Source organism: Haliaeetus leucocephalus, unplaced genomic scaffold (assembly GCF_000737465.1).
Source record: "Haliaeetus leucocephalus isolate CR32 unplaced genomic scaffold, Haliaeetus_leucocephalus-4.0 Scaffold170, whole genome shotgun sequence".
In the NCBI taxonomy this organism is placed as follows: Eukaryota; Metazoa; Chordata; class Aves; order Accipitriformes; family Accipitridae; genus Haliaeetus; species Haliaeetus leucocephalus.
In genome coordinates this window covers 295,929-312,857 of record NW_010972606.1, presented here as the reverse complement: position 1 = coordinate 312,857, position 16,929 = coordinate 295,929, and the positions used below count along the sequence as shown (strand labels likewise).

Here is a 16,929-nt window from a genome sequence, read left to right as displayed (position 1 = left end):
CTCCTACCTTAACAACCAAGTAGCTAAACATCACTGCATATCATTTATTCTCCTTTCCAAATGATTGCACACAGCGTACCATAGCACATAGCTTCTCCTTTTCAGAACAATAAAAGCAAAGGAGGTTAAAACACAGGGACTGAGGCTAGGCAAGACCAAGACATCACCTTTTGAGACTGCAGATCGATTCCCATTTTGCCTTTTCTGAATGAAAACCTTTTGTTTTAAACAGGTCTTTTGAGGAAATCTGCAGTACTTCTGGGAATGAGGGCAAGCTGCCTAGAGCAGCACTTGGCATTGTCACATCCCCTCGGACACGTCCGCATCAGGGGATGGCAGGACACCTGTGCTGACCAAGGGGTGCCAGGTAGTCCCAATTCCGACGGCGAGAGTAAGCCAGCTTGCGAGAGCATCCAGGGCTGACCCAGTCCAGCCCAGCAGCAGGTGAGCAGGACCTCTGAGGAGCTGCTTGTCTCCTCTCACCCACTGGCCAGTCCCGCAGCTTTTGTCACCTTTCAGGAGGACAGGACATCTGTCACCTGATGCAGACAGCATGTGAACGGTCATGGAAAATGGTGATCTTAAGGATACACATGAATGTAAGAAAGTGGTTGCTCTGCAGACCTGCTCAGATAACAAGATTCAAAAAGATATCAGATACACAGAAAGAAAGGCCTTTAAGATTTTTCCTGCAATCTAAATTCACACCTATCCTTAATCTGGGTTAACTCTCAGCCTTCTGAACACTGTCCAGGACGACACAACTGCAAATAAATCCTCAGAGGTTTTATCACATCTATCAAAAAGTCTTATGTATGCCAGAGCAAAAAAAATTAATCTAGGTGACTCTCACTTGCAGAACAAGAGATTCCTTATCATTTTCCAGACGAGCCAGCCTTTCTTGATACACATCTCCATTCCCAGATATGTGTCCATTAGTCTGAAAAAGACAGCAAATACTGCATAGTCAGCAACTGTACCGTAAGTGTAATTCAACTTTACCAACACACTTCAGGATTATTTTTAGTCTGCACAGTTCAAGAACAGATTGGAAGTATTCTCCAGCCCCCAAAGGGTTACAAATCAAATAAACTGTCAACAAAGGACACACCACCACCATTCAGGACAAGAATTGTTCAGGGGCTTAAAGATGAGAAAAGAAGAACCTTCTGGTGACCCAATTCTGCAAAATTCACTTACTGTGTATTCAGCATTTTGTTAACAAAATTTGTGCTCAGTGATGTACTATGCTAAGCCATACTTGCAAAGAGACAAATACCCTGAGACATTCAGCAAGTGAAAAAAATCAACATACAATCTACAAAATGTGCATTATGCTTCTTGCAAGTCAAACAATTTTTTCTAAAACACACAGTAAGAGACATCCTTTTACATCAGGCACATTTTACTGGGTATGGGTGAATGTCTGCACTCTAAACGCGTCTCTTTGTAAAGCTGCCTGAGGCTAAAGAGAAACAAGAATACATGTTAATGCTATCAGAGGGTTCAGAGGAATCAGCAACTTTCTTTCTTCATAATAACTTCAATGCTCTTGAGCAGCGAGAAGGATTTTACTCTATCCATATTCAAAGCTGTCTCAAAGCACTTTGTGATGGATGCCACAATCAGATCTCAGCTCAGAAAAGAAATTCTTGTTCCCATCATTGCATAAATTGTTCAGAGGAGTCTGAGAAGCTGCTCTGAAATCCAGCGCACTCAGCAGAGACTCCCACCGACATTGAGAAGCCTTGATTTCCTTCTGAATATGCGATGAAAAGAAGCTGGGCAACTGATCCTCATGCCCCGGTGAGTCTGCGGCACAGCCCTGCCTTGAGAGGCCACCACCACTTAGGAGCTGCAAGCCTCAGGCTCCTGCTTTGAATCTCCCTTTCAAGCAGCTCATCTCCCGTGATTTCAGAGGATGCCTCAGGAAACCTGCTGGCTAAAACTCCTTTTCTAAGTTACATGTCTGACCTTGGGTGGTGGGAGAAACTGCCTCACTTGAAACTGAAAGAATAAAACTCCCACCAGCGCCACTTAAAGATTAGACACAAAGCAAACAGGAGGGGGTACAAAGTATTTGACCTCACCTTAGTGCTCTCAAGAAATCAGGCTGTGTCCCGGTAGCTTTTATATCAGTGTGCAGTAGCAAATGTGTCTCCCAAGCATACATGCGCAACTTTTACAAGGTCACCATAGTATCTTCCCTGAAATCACTAGAGCTACAGCAGACTAAGAAAGGATGCTCTCTAGTAATTTGTACCAATACCTCGTATCATAACGGTACCCTGTATCTGAATTATTTAGCAGTAAATTACTAGGCCTTCTGACCATCCAGCCACTAAGCACCAAGGCAGAAGTACTCTAAACCTCTGAGTTTGTCCTGTTTTTCCCCTGACCTCTATGAGAATTTGGCTCATGCCATAGGATTTCCATTCAATATCAGTGAGATCTTCAGTTTTGTAACACTTTAATTTAGGTGAAAGAAGTCAAACAGATTCCAAAATAAACTTGTTAGCTGCTCAACTAGCAGGTTATGCTTTAATTTGTAACTTGGCTTGTATGTGAAATACAAAATCGAGGTTTTTGCATACTTTTGCTGTTCTGTAGCTCCCTTCTCATTTAAAGGCCTCCAGTACATGTCAGTCACTCAGCCTCCATAAGAACAGCATCCGTATTTTGTAATATACAACACATTTATCAATCCAGTGTGCATGTCTGATGTAGGAAAGTGATATTCGTCCCTCATTACAAGCAGGCAGCCGAGGTGCAAAGACAACCCTCCATCTTGCTGGGGCTAACATGAAAGTCCTTGTCAAAGCACAGACTCAACTCCCTGCCTCCCAACCACCACATCAGTGCCCTAACCACTGAACCTCCTGATACCTCTGGTCAGAGTAACCAGACACAAATTAACTAAAACCAAAGACTGCGTGAAGAAAATACAGGGACGTAAGTATTGGTTTCACACTACAATGAAAATGTCTTTATGATGCTGTGAAAATCAACGAGGTGTTAAAGTAGAATGTTAGTCATTGTGCTTAGCATCTTGCCAAGACACCTTTGTTGTTAAACCTCGTTCACGCTTCTGAAAAAAATCCTGTTTTGCTCAGCACATCATACTTGGCTTTAAAATAGGACCATTTAGAGAGTAAGAGTTCAGCCTGCAGCTGCACATTGCTGTAAGAAAGAGGGAGGAGGCATCGGGAACCCCAAACAGGACTGGAGTAAAGGCTGCTCTCCCACAAAACCAAATACAAAGATGTCTTTGCTGGCTGTCGCCAGAAATATTTTGTAAAATCTGCATAAAAACAAACCTTCTGTAGTCCACTGAAAACAGAAAACTTTGTGTACAACCCAACAGCAGTTTGCTTTTTGCCTGAAACATTGTTAAGTTCTGTGTAATACCTGGGACTAACTCTTCATTTTAGGTATGAAAAGGCAAGGAAGTCACTGACTTTGGTTTCAGCGGCCAAAAAGATGAGAGCTGGAGAAAGGACAACACAGAAAGGCCATGGCAGCTACTTCACAGAGCAGCAGCCCCAGCATCTCCTATAGTGGTGCAGAGATCAGGGACCCACAGGCAATGGCTACATGATGCCTTCCCGCATCTCTCCTCTGCGCTGTTTTCAAAGGTAAAAAGTTAATACCTGGCACAATTTTCTTCCCGGAGAGATGAGGAAGGAAAAGAGGAGATGAAACACATAAAAAGAACAGGGCAATGATGGCAGTGAGCAGGACTGAAGAGAAATGGAAAGGGAAGATGCCCAAACACTGGATACGGGAAAACAGTGCATCAGGAGATGGGGTGGAAGGAGCCCCAACAGGGAGGAGTGGGCTGCAGGGAGGTCTGAAAGATGCCGGGAGACCTGGTGTGTGCAAAACCTGGGTGAGCAACTTTTGATGTGTCCTTCAAGAGGAGTTTCTCTCCACGTGGGAACCCGCAGCCTCCCCTCGGACTGAGTGTAGCAACTACTCACCCTGCAGAGCAATGGCTCCACTTTGAAAAGAAAAAAAAAAAAAAGAAGAAAAAAAGAAAAGTAAATATTTGATTCAACAGCAACTACAAGCGTATTTGGGGCACTTGGTAGTTCTAGATCAATTTTGTATCATCAAAGTCAATACAGGATTAACATAGTTTATTAGCTGTGTAAGACAAGCTTAGCCATTTTCCAAAGAAGGCTCTTTTTCATCAGCAACTTAAAATCCATCTTCAATTAAGCAGTTAGACTTTGCACATGTTTTCAATTTAGGGATTAATTGCAAAACATTGTATGGGAAGAGAATGCAGATTTACCAATACCGATCTTAATCCTAAAAACAAAAGAACAGTTGTCACAATGCCACTGAGGCTTCACAGAAGTTTGAGGTTAAGCATTTACTTAAAATGCCTTATAAGATCAGACCCAGTGCACTTAAAAATTCTGCAAGATCAATCCGTGACTAATCTGTTAAACACGTGTGCAAGCTTTGTCTGCAGTCATGTTAGTGTAAAAATCCACACTACTCTGGAAGGAATTATTCCTGTAATAAGTAGATGCATCACCAAACTTTCACAGCTTGCCTGCCCTCAGTCATTAATCCCTGTTCCGTGGAAGCAAGTTAACATTCCAAACCACAGGGAAGTTTCTAATAGCTGCTGTTTTCAACCTCCCAATAATAAAAAAAGAAAAAAAAAATCCATTTCCTCTCAATTGCTGAATTCTGCTTTAAAAAATAAAGCTCATTTTTAGCCTACTGCAGCTGATACCCTCATTTCCCTTCATTTTCTCTTCTGCTTTTGAGACAAAATAAGCAGCACAAATCACACTGTTCTTGCTGTAGATGCAATTTGATTTGTATAGAAGGAGCTGCCACTCCACAGCATTATTTTCTTGTACGGCAGATTGCACTGACTGTTTTGACCACCACAGTCCAGTCAACAGTTGAGCAAGCGAGCTGTCCCTGACATCTCTCTCCTGACCATCTGGAGTTAAATTAGAGCTCATCAACATGCTTATGTTGTTCAGATCATTATAATACACATTACCTACGCTTAGTTAAGCACAGCTACTGCTGTTCTGCTTGTTCACTCAGTTTTAGAGAGTCCCTTGCAAGGGGGCTCCTCCAGCCTCAGCTACCTCAACATCACTTGGTGTGCCACGGGCAGAGCCTCCAGGTTTTCCAAGCAAAGTATTCGCCACCCTTTCCTCTGCAATACAGAGCCGTGACAGCTTTACCCTCTGTAAGTATCGATTCCGTCCCAAATTCATACCGGTCAAGTCTGTCTGAATGCAACCTGTACCAGTGTTTCACCAGTTTGTGTGGGAGCCCACCACTGCCCTCCAAAACTGGCATCTCCTGCATTTCACACCTCCCTACTCACTGCTGTGAATATTTGCAGCCTGCTCCACATGGTCTGGCAGCAGGCAGGCAGACCTGCTGCTAAGCTTTTCCTAAAGTTTATGGATTAGTTCCTCCTTATAGAATGAGCAGGGGAAAAAAATCCACAAACCCACTCAAAACCCCCCACTGCATTATATTTTAAAATCATTACAATAAAAGTGAATTCTGAAAGAAAACCAGCTTCAGACAGACCTTCACTCTGAGGAGTTTACCTGAAACATTTTCTAAATATAAGCAACACGGCTGTTGAATAAGGAAGATGCAACCGTTTCAAAATATTCAATTTCTTCAACAGCAGCTCAGCTGATATCTGATACAGGAGAAAGACAAAATGCTTATTCCCTACCAGCATTGCCCAGCTATGGCTTGTCGCTCAGGGAGATGCAAGAGCCAGAACAAACACCGATAGCCTTACCTTATTTAGCCAGATGCAGTGTCCGTGAATGTCCCAGCTATACTCCATGCTGGTCATGACTATCTTCATGCACCGAAGGACGCAAGCGACTGTGGCAGGCAGCCGAGGCTGAGCACTGCAGCCCCAGCACCGCAGGCGCCCGGCGTGCCAAGCGGTGCCGTCAGGGCTCCTCTGAACCCAGACGGAGAGGTTAAGCGACGGCAGGTTTCCTTGCCTCGCCCAGGACGGAGGCGAACGTGGCAGCGGAGCGGGAGATGTGGGAAGCAGAGCCGTGAAGCAGCAGCGCTCCTCAGGCAGAGCGAGCGGCTCCTCTGGGGAATTAACACATCAAAGCCCGGGAGTTCTTCCAACTTGAGCCTGCCGCCGCCGGGATCCCGACACACAAAGCCCAGGCAGCAAGGCAGATGAGGATGCAGGCAGGGGAGCGCAGAGCTGCGTAAACCTGACCGGGAGCACGGACAGCCCCACGCGGGCGGCAGCTGGCCGCCTCCGCTGCCGCTCCTCACCGAACAACGCAACCCCCTCCTCGCAGCCTGCCGGCCCTGCGGAAATCATCCGGCGCAAACACACGTGAGAAGAGAGCGATTCCAATCCCTTCACCTGACTACGAGGTAAACGGGAGGGAATTTTCTTTTCTTGGTGGGCGATTAATTGTAAAAGCTGGAAGAACACGTGTAATTCACTTGTAGGCACCAAGAAAGAGAGGAAGGAAAGAGTTGACTCAACTGTCCCAGGTCTCACGAGTGGCTTGTCTGAAGTTTATGTCATACTTAAAAATGATGTAAAATGCAACAGTTACATCCAACCTCTGTCCTCACGTTTAAGCTTCAGTTTACCCAGTAACAGCAGCAGCATAACAAATCCTTAGTATTTTTGACCACAGAGCCTAGCTCTGGGAGTCCTGTGATTATCTCAAAACCCACAGCTTTTAATAATAAAAAAGAAACGTTTACAACTACCGTTGATACGTAAAAATCTCAAAAACGTGAATACTGAATAACCGAGAACAAAAGAGCAGAGCAGAAGCTGAGTTTTTTAAGCCAGACTGATGCATTTTGGATTAGGAACGGTGACTTTCAACAGCTCTGCCATCAGCGCTGCCCTACGGTCCAGCATAGGACCGCAGGGGTTGTTCTTACTGCCGATGAACTCATCCACAATGCATGAAGATGCCAAGACGTGCTATAAATGAGCCCGTATTATCTTCCAGTGTTAAAAACACACCAGTCTGGATGATCACCTTTAGCAAGAAGCAGGGTCCTGTGTTTCAAGAACTTTGAGAGGCAGATCTCTCTCATGGACAAAAAGTATTGCCAGGAGGCAGTTTATGATGACAGGCTGAAATGGTATCACAAGGCACCTTTCATATTGCAACTTGAGGAGGGATCTCAAACAGGTGTTTGGTGGTAAACACCTCTGTGCCGCACATTACCATAGGACCTTTCCATAGCTAAACTCAACGTAAGCACAAGCAGAGCCAAATGAATGCACAGTACACCCACACTAAGACAATCAAACAACAAACTTTGGTTTGAAGACAAGATTTTTCCATGAATAGGAAATGTGAGATGATTTCTGGCTAACCAAACCGCTTCCTCCACTTGGGAATTACCCTGTTGTCCAAATAGGCCAACATATCCTGTAAGATTACAAGCTATGTTTATCCAGCCAGGAAAATTTCTCTCTGAAATCTAATATCCCCTTTTATTAACTCTCATTACTCCCAGCCACTCTCTGGAAGAACCAACTTGTTGAAGAAGTGTCAAAGTCTGAGGCTGGAATGTGAGATCACAGATCTGCTATTCACAGAAGCAACACTCTGGATTGCACAAGCCACTATGGGTATCACAGCTCAAACTAACTATCATCTTCAAATGAGCCAAAAATCTTCTTCAAGAAACCTTTGGAGACCATAAAGTTTGTTTTGCTTTAATGATCTTACAGCCAACTTCAGAAATTCACTTCTGGAGTGAAAAAAAAAAAAATATTTTTTTTTATATATATATATATATTTTCTCAAATTCAGAAAGTCACTTCCAAAGCTAAAACCACAGTTGCACTTGCTGTGGACTTTAAAGTATTATCCTGGCTCTTTCATTCCAGAAGCACATCCTTTAAAGAGGAGAAGGCACACAACAGGACCCACATATACAAGTTCAGATCAGGGGAAGCTGGCTCTGAGGTGTGGGAAGGGACTGTCCACCCACTTCTACCCTTCACCCTCCTTTTTAACAAGACACAGTTGGTTTCTTCTTTCTGGGAAGGTTGTTGCATAAGATGTATTTTTAAAAAAACACTAAAAAAACACTGTCAAGAAAAATAATAACCTGAAAGAAAACTGTCTCGTTTGTTTCAACTGAAGAAAAACTGGAGCAACGTTCATGACTGGGAGCAAGGTTTCTGAGAAATATTCTTCAAGAGAAGGATCTATCGACTTCCAGCTAGACACAACAGGGCTGCCTTGGTCTTGCAAAAGGCCAAGTTTCATTTAAAATGGTCTTGTTACTGGTGACGATGTTACAGATTACTCACACGCTGTCTATATTCAAGCCACAAGCTCCGTTTCACAGAGTACAGCACATGTTTTATTAAAGTATACATCAGAATACATTAAAAATTTCTGTTGATTGGGAGGAATCTGAAAAAACTCCAAAACTTTGGAAGAGTTATGATCTGGCTATAGATTTCAGGTCTGGTCCCCAGTGAAAGCACACACTCCCAACACGTCTGAGCTTAGAAAAGGCCTCAGTCCCTCTCCAGATTTTGAACAAATGGCCTAGTTTGTAATTTTAACCATGACATTCACCTGCCCTCCATTTGCACATGGAGACACGGGGAGGGTTTCAGCAACACAGACAGCTGTAGATGGACAACTAGAAATGATGTGTTATAGTTAAACTGGCTTATTTGTGCAGCAGAAAGCTGCCCATACAACTTCTCTGAACTCCCCGTGGGGACCATCCAGTGGATTCTCTTGGAAGAGCTCTGCCAGATGTCCGGGCTCTGTACACGCACTCTGGTGTCACGTGGCCATCTGACATCCACTGGTTAAAAAAAATCAGCACGAGGCATTTTAACTCGTTGGCCCTTTTTGGGTCCTTGCCTAGACTTGTCTAACACACCGAGAGGAGCAGAAAGGAAGCGGTCACCAAGAAAAGCGGTACAGGGACACGGGGCAGCTAATTCTGGCATGGCAAAACTGGATGCTCTGCCTCATTTTACAGAAGCGAGCAACTTTGGGAGACCGCTGTCAGACCCTTTTCCCAACTAGGGCATCAGCAGTTTCCCTGCAGGGGCCAGGAAAGGATTTTTCTCTTGTGACACACTGTTTGGCAGCAGTGAACACTATTTTTGTTTTCCTCTGAGACACGAGAGACTTGCTTACAGCTTTGGATGGGTTGTCACGCACCAGTTCCACCAGCTTGGAATAGCCCGGTGGATGCAATTACTTCATGCGTGGCAGATTAAACCAATTTCAAACCAAGGAGGTGTCTTCCCTTCCTTGGTAAGGTGGGCATAGCTGCAGAAAGCCTTCCTGCAAATCATCTGGGGAATTCATGTAACACCTCCCTGCTCAGACAGGGACCAGCGACACTGGTGACACCTGCAAGTCCCCTGCTTTGTAGCACAGTACAAAGTGTAACGTTCAGTCTTTCCTACTAAGGGCTTTAAGAATACCAGAGAGTACAGGGGAATAATTTGAGGCAGACTGAGGAGAAGCATAGATGGAATAGCCATTTTCTGCAATCTTTTGTACACACAACCCCTGCACATCTTTTCCAGTGCTCAGGAGGCACTAAGCTGAATGGCACAGCAGAGCCCGTCCTTTCCCGGATTCAGCCCACAGCTGCAATGAAAACCATTACTGTCTCATTGCCATGCAGTGAGCCGTATCACACTGGTCTGAAGGACCTCGTTCCAGATCCCAACAGCCAGACATCCCTAAATCACACATTTTCCATCACAAGGGGCAATGACTGGCCTTCACTTCATTAATCTCAACAGGCACTGCAGCCTCCAGCCACGCTGCTGGGCCCCTTTACTCCAGAATAACGTGCTGTGGATCAGCATCACTAAGCATGGACTACTGATGTCTGTGCACTCCATGGGGAGCAGTTAATTTCCCAAGGCTGTTTATTTGTCATATGATCATTTTTTTGTTTATAAAGGCCATACCTGCATGAAACCTGTTATGTTCCTCGATTTCTGCTCCACACAGAGCAGAGACTAGTTACAGCGATGTTCACTGCTGTACATTACGCAGGAAGGAAACGCTGATGTTAGCGAGAACTCTGCATGTTTTAAAGATCCGACTCGAATGTCACTCCCGCCTCCTCCTCCTGATCTCAGCGTTGGCTGCCATGTTTTGACAGCGGGGGCGAGATCCAAATCCCACTGGAGGCAGTGGGAAAGCTCCCACGTGCTTCATTAAGTTTCAGGCATTTTCAAATGAGTAGTTCAAAGCAAAGGGGGGAAAAAAAAAAGCTCTCCCCTTAAACCTTTCTGCAAGAGCTACAGAAGCGAGCCCAGGTCCCCATCTCTTCCCACCGCGCTGTGCACAGGTCCTGTGCCACTGGATGGGACGTCAGGTCACCCAGCGCCAGCCCCAGCCACCAGTCTGGCAGGCAGTCCTGCACCTGCCACTCTGGGCTGCAACTCAGCGCTCAAATAAATCCATTTTATCAAGATAAAAGCACTTTTTGCAAGATCAGCGGTGGCTCCAGGGTGACCAAACCCTTTCTGAGGGGGTGTGATGCCCATCCTGGGAAGGGACCAGGCGACGGTGGCTGCCCATCCCAACAGCAGCAAGGCATAGGGTGCAACAGAGAGCCACCACGGTGGCCTGTCCTGCATCAGACCCAGACTTCATCAGATCTGGCATCCTCATTTCAGCAGCACGGTGTTACCTTGGCCAATACCAAGTGTATGAGACAACAGGACCTGGACACTGCTGTAAAACCGATTTGGCAAAATATGCAGAAGCGCACACCCACTGTCATTGTTGTAACAGCTAGAGACTGACTTAAAACCTGAAGCATGGCCTCTAGAAATAAGTCTTGACTTCCACTGCTGGAGCTTTCCCAAAACCTGGGCACACCTGGACTACCACAATGCAAACCCTGCCACAGACCATGAGCACAGGGACTTGTCTTTGGCCCTGCTAGGAAGTCACCAGTCACAGGGCACCCGGAGGCAAAACCAGTGGGTCCTTCGGAAATGATGCCATGTAACTCATCTTCTGATAAGCACAACATTTTATTTCCCAGGGTAGTCTTCAAGTAGCCTCCGCTATAATAATACTTGAATTTTTGGGAAAAGCAAGTCTTGGGGGAAAAAACAGCCTTGTTGGGTATATTTTGGTGTATTTTTAAAGCAAGGTGACAAAACCTGGCAGATTGCCAAACACAGAAAATAAAAATTTGGTTTGGTATCCAGATTAAAGAGATGCTGAGCTTATACCACTCACTTCTGTTATAAACCAGTTAAGGAAGCTCAGTAACAACATGGGTCCTTGTAGAAAATAAGCTGCCAAAAATGCTTTTTAGTGAAAAGTTCATATTGAAAACAACTCCCCCTCCCCATTTAAGCATCTGTTTCCTATAAAAATGTCTTTCCCCAACCCTCTGAGATGAAACTCGTTACCAAAAATATTTGCTCCCTAGATTGAGGCATGGTGGTACATCAAAGAAAGTACAGGCCAACCCATTGCATGAGGTATTTGAGCAACAGCTTTTCCAAGGCCCCACAGCAGCATCTCCAAACCAAAATCTCTTCCCTTTGGTTCTTTGAAACCTACTTTAAAACTTTTAAATGCCTGCATAAAACACAGCCCCGCTGCCAGAGCCAGCCTATCTAACACACAAAAAAAGCGCGTGCGTTACGGGTGAAACAAGGCAAGACTGTACCATTTGACTTTGGAGCCATTCGATCAGAGCCTCCGCCGTTGAGTCTGGGACCTGGCAGCGCAGCCCCTCTCTCTCGTCTGCTTCCATCATCTCCAGCAAGCCCCGCAAGTCCTCCACCAGGTGCAGTGCCCGCAGGCCCCCCATGAAGGGGGAGGTGGGGGACTGGCAGTCAAAGATGCCGTTGGAGTACTCCAGCGCCTTCGAACCTGGAGGGAGCAAAATCGCACGGGGTCAGGCACGAGGCAAGCAGGTCAGACATACAGCAAGGCTGAGAAGTGCTAGGCAGCGTTTGCTCCCAGCAGGCATTTAACTGAACCAAACTCGGCGCTGGTGCTCGATTCCGCCCGCACCACACAACAATTTGGAGAAGGGCAAGCCCTTGCTGGCATGCTACAGAGGTGGAAGCTCCAGCAGGAATGAGGAGGGCTGATCCGACAGAGGATGCGTACACCACAACTGTGCCCGCGGGTTCAAGGCGTGGGCTGGGCTCCTGCTCCTCGGGTGTATCAGAGGTGGGAAGTATCGTGGGGGGAACAGGCTCTGCTAATGCTTTAGTCACCCTGTAGGGATTGCGTAACCCAAGTCAGACAGTGACGGTGTCCAGAGGAAACCGTGCTCTGCATTTTTCATGTAGGAGTATGTTATGCTGCTCCAAGGCACTGGAATTTTTTAAAAAGAATAAAGAAAAATATGAAGATAAATAAAAAGACCAAATCACTTCTACACAAGAATAGATTTTAAACCCAACATGACAAGGTAGCACTGACATTTGCATGTTAATAAAGAAAAAAGCTCTTATTTGCATAAACTCACAGTACATATATTTGACCAACATTAAAAGTTGCTATATATTAAGTAAGGAAGGAAACTATGAATTCAGGATTAAGGTTGATTATAGTCAGCCTAGCTAATTCCAACTATAATTCCAGCACACTGATTTGTGACCTTAATACTGTAATGCCTCAGCACAATGAGACGTGTTCATGACAGAGCATCACTCGTACTGTCAACTTTTGGAAACTACAGTGATATGCCATATATGCACTTCCACGAACTTTCATTCACCTCATCTGGCAAGCCACAAAAACGCAAGTATTCTGCTAATTCCCTTTGAAAAAAATAAACAGAAAAAATCCCCAGCAGCATAGGAGTTGATAACCCTGTTACATTACTTTATAGGTCTGTTCAGACACATGGGTAAACGAAGTCTGTGGTGACTTAAACATCCCAACATCACATTTTATTTTTGTATTAAACCTCATCCAGCCATAACCAACTTAGGCTCTTGGAAACACAGATACATGATCAGAGCCAAATACCAGTATCTACTTATGGAAATGACTAAAGTCACAGCTTATATGTATTTTTAGAGATCATTATGATCCAACTGAATCCACTTTACATGTGTTCCTGCTATGTGTCCTTAATATCTTTAGGAAAACTGTAGAGAAAAGTCATTGTTCAAACAAAGCACGCACTGTACGATCATTTTTTTCCCTAAGGGAAATTATTTTAAGTGGAACTCTTAAAGATTTTATAACTGTGTTGCTATCCTTGCAGAATATTTTTTCAGTTTGGGTAGCTGTTTGCATAGCTCTGCTGGAATAGGATTAAACTATTAACTTCTTGCTGCTTTGTTCCTCTGTGTTGTGTACTTATATTATTTTCTAACTCACTAGACTCAACTTAAAAGCAGAGGCTGTATACTTTGTGATGCCTCTCCCTGGTCCACTTACAATTTACAAGTACTTATAAAAACCTCAAATGTTCAAGGCAGGTCCAAACCAAATGTTTGGACACAGAGCATTCCAATTTTGAAAAAAGGAAAATTCGATTCATGTTTTAACTCTGTAGAGTTGAGAGAAGTTCAGAGTAGCCAGTATTAGGCAAACTTATTCTTCCCGCCTTGCAGCAGCTCTTTAAACACATTCAGCCTGGTTTGAAACATGCCTTGTCCTTGGCTTTCATGGTGCTGTGTGCACCAGCTGAACTGCATCACTCAGCCACTTTGAGCAGCATTTTGATAGAGGCTAGGAGAAAAATTACAAGCCCCTAAAAATTAGCCATGTCTGTGTGTGAAAGTCTGTGCAATCCCTCTACTCCATTTATTTGTAGTCGCTGAGCTGTAATGGAAGACACCAAACACGTTCCCTTCTCAGCCTGAAACTCTGCCCTCCAGGTATGACAAAGGAGGACTGAAACAGCTAAATGAACAAGCTGCCCCAAGTGTTTACCTGCTATAATGCCATCCATCTGCTCCAGAGCCGCAGCGAGCATGTCACTTGCATCACTCATCATCTTCTCTCTTCTCAGGAACGATCACCAGCTACACCATAAGGAGCAATAAAACACCGGTAGTGTGAGTTAGATCCAGAGCCTCAAGTCTGCAATTCAACCTGCAAGAGAGAATTTCATTTCACTGCATGTTCTCTGAATTCAGACACCACCGTTGCCAGACCAGCAGGTAGACTGGGACTGTTTGCTGACCACAAGACTTGGAGTTGTTCACCACCAGACATGAACTGGCATCAAAGAATCAAAGCCCGCAGGTCCGTGCCACTGAAGGGGCATCCCACAGAGCACCCCAGAAATCCCACACGGCACTTCAGGGAAGCTTGCATAGAAGACACAGGCCTTTCATCGCTAAAAGGAAGCTGCAACTCAGCAACAAAGCACAAGTCTATCTGGTGTATTTTTTCTCCCCAGGAATTTGCTGGTACAGAAAAAGAGGAGCCTGACCATTTGCCCAAGATCTCTGGATGTCTCACAATCCAGAAGCCCTGGGCATGCAATTATTTACCTACAGGCAGCATATCTCAAATGCCCAGGACTCACTAGACATAGCATGCCCGCACAGACTATCCCCCCGACAACGTTGCTCCAAGCTTAGCAGAGATTCACACCGTAATGATGCAGTTCTGATCCTACCCTCAAACTTTTGAAAGCCAGAAGTGGTCCCCAGAGGAGCATTTCCAGCAGAGCCTGGAAAAGCAAACCTGCCCGATGTGCTGTCTGGGCAGGTGAACTACCACACACGAAATCCTGAGTTAAGCACGTGCGTAGGTACTTCGCTGAAGCGGAGCTGCAGAGGTCAGAGGTGTGCCCGACCCCTCCACCCCAGCACAACGGACACACAAGGCACCGAAATAGCCCAGATTGCAGTGGCTTTAATCTAGGACACGCGAGACTACTTCTGCTATAAATACAGTTAGGGAACAAAGCTAAACAAACACCAGGAAGGAAAACTCGCTTTAACCTTCTGCATACCCTGCCATTTGGTTTTTGTATTAGGCCACACCACTGCTGACATTTGCCCCAACATAAGCAATTAAGAAAGTTGTTCATACTCGCTCTGGCATAAGTCCTGGAAAACAGTCCACTAAAAAAACAAAACAAAACAAAAATTCACATTATAAACTGAATTTTCCCTCCTACGAGTCACCTTATTGGTTTGACCCAGCTGGAAGGTAGCTTTTATTGGAGATCGCCAGATAGCTTTGCTGAAATGCTACGGTAAAACACCAACAAACATTTAAACTTCCACATCAAAACTTTTATTACATAAAGTAGGTCCAAACTCGAAGGTAATTTTTGAAGGACAGCACAAAGACTACTGTGCTTTTGACAAATGCCTTGCTTTATTATTTAGTTGCCAGAGTCAGAAAAGCCAAAAGAACTTTAAAAAGTCAAAATACCTGTAAGTAAAGTAAAGGCACTGCAAATCTTAAAAAATGCAGTAGCATCATAACTGAAGACTTCCAAGCTTCAAGAAGGAAGCCCCCCAATTTAAACACAATGTAAATAGTAAACTTCAAGCAGTCCAATACCTGCCATAATATGCAGATCCTTCAAGATGGTGCCTCTACACCTGATAAAAATGAGCAGAAAACACAGCTTTTGCAAACACATTCACTTGGACAATTCTGAAGACAGTCTTGTCCTTTCTTTCCCCTTTAGGATATCCTGGCTTGGATAACCAGGTCCTGCTGAAGCCTAGTGAACATGGGCATCTGTGCTGGATTTCCCTCTGAAGGCAAAGAGCACACAGAGAAACCCCAGGACTGCTGCTGCCCCAGGCAAAATGCTGATTCCTCACAGCTCTAAGTGGAAAAGGACCAACAACGCAAAGCATCCACAAACCCGCAACAGCCAATTAATGCTTGGGAATCGGGAGTGCCCACGATCTTCCCAGTGTGCATAAACACCTGATGGGGTGAGTAAAGAAGACAGAGCCAGACTGTTCTCAGTGGCACCCAGTGACATGACAAGATGCAACGGGCACACATTAGAACAAAGGAAATTCCACTTAAGCATAAAAAAAAGTTTTAAAAAAAAATTGGTTTTACTGTGAGGGTGGCAAGCACTGGAAGGAGTTGCCCTTTTGGGGTCTCCATCCTTGGAGCTACTCACAGACTGACTGCCCGGCACAGCCTGCCCTGGGCTACCTTGCTTTGGGCAGGGGGTGCGCTGGAGGCCTCCAGAGGTGCTTTCCCACCTCGGCCATCATTAAGCTCAGCACAGCTCATGATCAAGCATTAAATATAGTATTGAGGCGGCCGCCTAGGCAAAGCCAAGCTGCAGGCTAAAAACGTGCTAAGGAACAGAGTGCTCCCTAATCACATTTGTTCACAGTGCACCCCTTGTTCCTCACCTTCTGTCAAGGAGACACATTAATTGGGAGCAAAGAACTGCTAATTTACATTTACACAATAAAGCCATAGCTCACAGGCACAGAAGAATCACCATCCCTGGACTTCATCCAGGCACAATCACTCCTCACGTTTCCAAAAAAAGCACTCCTTGCTTTTCCTAAACAAGGGTTTTGTCCATGGTTATCAAAAATCCCTAAGACAGCTCTACTGAAGGGAACAGCAGTGGCAGACGGTGGTACTAACAGCATCCAGGAGACCTCCAGCATTTACCCCAGTGTTACCAGGCCCTACCTCCAAGGAAGGAGAGATGTCAGTCTACAGTGTTTCCTCCACTGCTACTGCAAAAGGAGTTGTGCTGCCGAGAGCAGCAGTGAGAAATTTTAAGATAAAATATAGTGAAGCGAGACCATGCAAACACAGTGATCTCCAAAAACCCCTCCAACACTCATGGAGCATCTGTTAGCAGCCTGACCAAGCCTGCAGCTGAGAAACTTGGAGAGGTGAAATAGAAAGAAAAAAAAGCCCTCAAGGCAAACAGCTGGAGATGACACAACAAAATCCCATTTCCCTT

The 16,929-nt window shown here is 45.0% G+C and overlaps 1 protein-coding gene across 4 annotated transcripts in view; it reads right to left on the bottom strand.

Moving 5' to 3' along the window:
* PPFIBP1 (PTPRF interacting protein, binding protein 1 (liprin beta 1)) overlaps window positions 1–14,025 on the bottom strand; it is a 55,019-nt gene extending 40,994 nt beyond the window's left edge. For 3 of the 4 annotated variants that reach the window (XM_010563569.1, XM_010563570.1, XM_010563571.1), the window contains exons 1-3: window positions 13,941–14,025; window positions 11,707–11,912; window positions 854–940 (exon numbers count right to left, since the gene is read on the bottom strand). In XM_010563569.1, the coding sequence (XP_010561871.1) occupies window positions 854–940; window positions 11,707–11,912; window positions 13,941–14,004 (357 nt within the window). In that variant the 5' untranslated portion in view covers window positions 14,005–14,025. Of the gene's footprint in view, window positions 1–853; window positions 941–5,800; window positions 6,141–11,706; window positions 11,913–13,940 lie in introns of those variants that run through there. The other variant, XM_010563573.1, reaches the window with a different exon arrangement.
* Window positions 14,026–16,929: the final 2,904 nt, after the last annotated feature.